The 4,746-nt window shown below is 36.8% G+C and overlaps 1 protein-coding gene across 1 annotated transcript; it reads right to left on the minus strand.

The window, feature by feature from the left end:
- Nucleotides 1-2,196: 2,196 nt before the first annotated feature.
- On the minus strand, nt 2,197-3,489 carry LOC145573321 (uncharacterized). The gene is made up of 2 exons (XM_081631785.1): nt 3,291-3,489; nt 2,197-2,762 (listed from the first exon to the last, which is right to left on the minus strand). The coding sequence occupies exons 1-2, from the start codon at nt 3,487-3,489 to the stop codon at nt 2,197-2,199; spliced, it is 765 nt and encodes a 254-aa protein (XP_081487911.1).
- Nucleotides 3,490-4,746: the final 1,257 nt, after the last annotated feature.

The raw sequence follows: 4,746 nt of genomic DNA on the forward strand, positions 1-4,746 counted from the left end.
CAATAACTTATTCCGCCTCCTTATCGAACAATGCCATAGGAATAGATGCAGTTCCATCATCTATGTCAACACTTAAAAGGTACCTGAAAGTTTAGTTATTTAGAAGTTGCTTTTAAAATGGATGATATTTTAGTGAAGCAAGTACATTTGGTTGTATTTGTTGTTTACCTTGTCTTTGGGTATTTCACCACAACTTCACAATTTGTGCAATAGAGAGTCTCATCTATCTTCTTCTTACAAATATCACAGGAGATGTAATTCCATTTTTGGTCGATGTTGACGGTCATTATTGTTGCACTGCAAGTGATCATCTCCTGTTTATAATTGAAACGTAGGTCCCATTTTTTTTGTTAGACTGAATTTTTTAAAATGGATATTTCTTAACGTATTAACATATACAGAGAACATGGCCAAATGAAGATCTTACCTTGGTTTGTGGATCCATTTGCAGTATATCTTGTATATTTTTTCTGTTCTTGAACATGGCTTGCTATATTGATTCGTGTTGTTTTGCCTCCAATTGTTTTATTGGTGTTGTTGGTTCTGACCTGTTGATGGTATGAATAGATGGTAGTAAGACTTAATTTATATTAAAATTGTATCTTGGCCTTAGATTTTTTATATACCTTTTATTTAAGGCTTCTACTTCTGGAATTGGCAGATTTATATGTATCCTTGTTGCATTGGTCGAGTTGAGCTGATAGTTTCCTGCACATTTCAATATAGACAGAGATGTTACTGCATTTCCAATGTAGCATAGTAATGGTTTTAATTTTTGATTTGTTTACATGTGTTCTGACCTTCGTACATCTTAACCATTATTGAGGTGATCAGGAGTACTTTGAAATAGTCTTGATTCTTTGTTATCTTAGTGTCAATCAAGTCAGCCTTTCCTCCCCATAAAGTGACCAATACCTTTTTGTTGCTGCATAGAATTTGATTGTATTAATCCCTATTTTTTTGTTATTTATGTACACATGAAATTTCCATTACCTAATTTTTATTACCTTAGGTCTTCAATGTGCAGCCTCCTTATTTGGATTTTTTTTTTAGCTAACATTGACCCAACTCTTGTCTTCAACTCCGATCAATAGGCCGACGACATCTAAAGGATGGATTATAGTTTTGGTTATTTGTTATTGTTTATGTTGTTTTATGAAATGTTTACTTCTACAATTAGTTATTTTCAATAATATCATTTGTGTAAGAACTTACCTATGGCATAGTCATTTTTATTGTTTCGTTCTTGTAGACGATCAAGTGGATGAATTTGGTAATTATCCATGGAGATTTTGGCTACTGTTTCTTCATCATCGACCACATTAGTGAAAGGTGTAAATTAGATCAGTAACTCATTTTTCACTAGGCAATGTAGCTTGTTATTTCTACAAACTTCAAAGTTGTTGAAGGTGTGTATTTTTCCTTCCACAATGTCATCTTTGTATGTTTTCATCGAGTCCTTCCTAACAGTGGCTTGAATGACTCCTCCCTGCATTGTAGAATAATACTTTATTAAGTGGCTTTCCATTTAGATGCTTAATATAAGGTGAAGGAGTTAATAACCTCTTTGTCTAGAAGCAGCATGTCAAATGCAGTTGGATGGTCACTGGAATTGTATACAACATCCCATGTTCTAGTCACTCTAGCCATCAAAGGCCCCCCTCTTAATGTTGGTTTTAGGTCTTCTATCTTTTGCGTTGTTGCCATTTTTCAAGCCTTGAGTCCTACACATGTGAGTACTAGTCTGAATAATTCTTAATACAACAGAGACAAAATTTATAGAAATACAGCAAAGTGTAGATGTGTAGGAAACATTATATGAGATTTATCATGTAAGCATGATACAACTTGCTGTCAACAAATGAAAGCTGGCAATATTTATTAGTCAAAATAATGTTTTCAATGAAGTGCAGATTTTAAAGGTCACTTAAAATTTCTTTGTAAACAACATTCTTTGTCTTCCTTTGATCTTGCTCATCAGTTTTGGGGATGTATATTTTAAGTCCGCTTCTCTTGGTAACTCTTGATACAGCGACATATAGCTGGCCATGGCTGAAGACTGGATCTGGTAAGTATATCCCAACATGGTCAAAAGTTTAGCCTTGACTCTTATTTATTGTCATATCAAAGCAAACTTTAATTGGGAACTGTCGGCGTTTCAAAATAAAAGGCCATTTTATATCAGATTGTGTCATTTCAGCCCGTGGTATAAGTTACCCTGTCCCCAACATTTGTTCCAGTGACAACTTGTGCTTCAACAACTCTTGGCTGCAATCTAGTGACAATAAGACGTGTGCCATTACATAATCCTTCTCTTTGGCTAATGTTCCTTAACAATATGATCGGGCACCCAACTTTGAGACTTATCTCGTGATTCAGTACATTTGGGAACTGAAGAGTGTTAAGGAATTCAGTTGGGTACAATGCTTCTACATTTTGCCCACCTTTAGTTGTTTGGAAAATCCTGTCACCACTCTTGTACACTATCACCTCCCCTGGTAGCATTGACAGTATATGCTCATTTATCCTATCTACTGCTTCATTTTTAGGAGCAAGTATGGCCCTCTGTTGGAGGTATTTAGGGTCCAAGTAGTTCTGCAAAATGTCAGGATACACTTCCTCCACCAATGAAACTACATGTTCTTGTTGTCCATTTATCAATAAGTCTGTAGGTATATCTATCCACATTGGCTCATATTCAGCTTCCTTTGTCACTGTTGGAATAGGCCCATCTCCTACATCTAACACCCATTTGCTGAATTCTGATATTTTGCTATCAGCTTGTGTGTTTGTTGATCATTGTAGCCGCACATTTGTTTGTAATTTGTGTACATTGCAATGTTACCATATGGTGTTAGACTTGCTGACAGATGCATCTACAATTTTTGCTCGTCCTCCTTTTGGAACAACGGGTAGAATTTGTCTAAAATCCCCTCCTAAGACTATGGTTTTTCCTCCGAACACTTTGTCTGCCTCTGTCTCGTCAGTAAGTTGCATTATGTCTCAAAAACTTCAATCTACTGCTTCAAATGCATGTATATATATCATTGGAGCCTCATATCATATTATGAGCTTAGTTTTATGAATTAATTCTGCCAGATTTGACCCTTGCTCAATGTTGCAACATGAGTTTTCAGTTAAGTTGATTGGGATGTTGAATCTAGAATGAGATGTTCAGCCAGAAGGTAGAAGTAATGCTGCTATTCCTGACGAAGCCACTGCAAAAACTATGTGATCTTCAGAGCGAAGCTTAGATATTAGAGATCTCCATAAATAAGTTTTTCATGTACCTCCGCTTCCGTAGACAAAAAATATTTGGCCTGTATTTTGGTAGACCGCTTGCAGGATGTTATCATAAACATGTCTTTGTTCAGCATTTAATCCTTGTTCTAACTGTAGAGAATCGTGCGCCCAAGACACAGTGTCATAGTTTTGCTCTTCTAGTAGCATCCTATTTCCAATATCTTCAATCAGTGCTGGATATGGCATTGGTATTCCAAGGTATTCTTTAAGGCTTCTATTCTCTCTATTACGCAATTGTTCGATCTCATATAGTGCATAGTTTTGAATTTGCTCTTCGGTTAGACATAGGTCTTGAATACTTAATCTCTAGCTTTGTCGATGGAAAATGTCATCTAATAAGTCTTTCCAATGCTTTTCCCAAAGTTCTTTTAGCTCAGACACTTCACAATACAATAACATTGTTACAAAGAGGTCACGCAGTTGTGGCCCATTACACCATGTGGCTGCATTAGATAGACCCTCCTGCCATTCATTGTCTCCATCAAGTAGCCCAAGTGCGTGACATGCTGCCTTATATGTAGGGTGTATGATTCCGCCAACAGTCCTCATGTCTTCAAAACATGTGGCACCCTTTACAATATTGAGGAGCAATCTTAAGTAATATTTTTCGCCAGAGGCCGGGTGTGCAAAGTAAATCCTTCCAATGCTCATGCCAAAATCTCTCTCTTTCCATCTTTTCTCTCCGCTTAACTATACCCACTTGGTAGGGAAATCTACATATGTCATGTCCCGCGCTTTTGGATACAATTTGTTGGCCGTCATCCACTCAGTCAAAGTAGTTTTCTTCGGCCAAACTCTTTCGAGGACATCATTTAAGTGCTCATGGTCTTCGAAAATTACTTGTTGATTTTCCAAGTGAAATAAGAGCCTTTGTACAGGAGTATTTTTTTATTGGATGTTGAATGCAAACATGTGAATGCGTCTAACAATTAGTTGCTGACGTAATCGACCGCAAAGAATGAGAGTGAGTGCCTCAATTAAAAAGCATAATACTCTCTCATAGTAACTGTGGTTTTCTTTTTTTGAGTTGTGAACTCGGCATCTCTATGTGGGATGTCAATTCTATAGCCGTCCTCCCCATATGGAAACAGTAACGGGTATTGTAGAGCCATGAAACTTGGATGATTTTCATTTATCCTTCTTAGTCCACGATCTTTCTCCTCTATTATCACATCTCGTTGGCCACCTTCATTTTCCCTATTTCCCACTATCAGTGCTGCAAGTTCATTAGTGGATGGAAAATTGTATTGTCTACCATCTTTAGAACGGGTACCAATCAAACGAACTCTAACAGGTTCAATTTCAGCATTAGCAAAGTGTTCCCTTGCCATTTTGAAAACCTTTGCAAGTTCATTGTTCTCCATTAACATCTTTGCAAGGCCATCAACTATTTGCGGAACAAGCTCACTTTCTGAATGATTAGTAAGTGATTTGATTCTATTT

The sequence above is a fragment of the Chenopodium album genome, chromosome 2, assembly GCF_948465745.1.
Source record: "Chenopodium album chromosome 2, dcCheAlbu1.1, whole genome shotgun sequence".
NCBI classification, from domain to species: Eukaryota; Viridiplantae; Streptophyta; class Magnoliopsida; order Caryophyllales; family Amaranthaceae; genus Chenopodium; species Chenopodium album.

What these genes read in the sequence shown, in the direction of transcription:
- LOC145573321 (XM_081631785.1), bottom strand. Translation starts at nt 3,489, where the DNA reads ATGCCATATCCAGCACTGATTGAAGATATTGGAAATAGGATGCTACTA. An exon ending in TTTTGTCTACGGAAGCGGAG is followed by an intron (nt 2,763 to 3,290) that starts GTACATGAAAAA and finishes GCAAAATATCAG; the next exon opens with AATTCAGCAAATGGGTGTTA.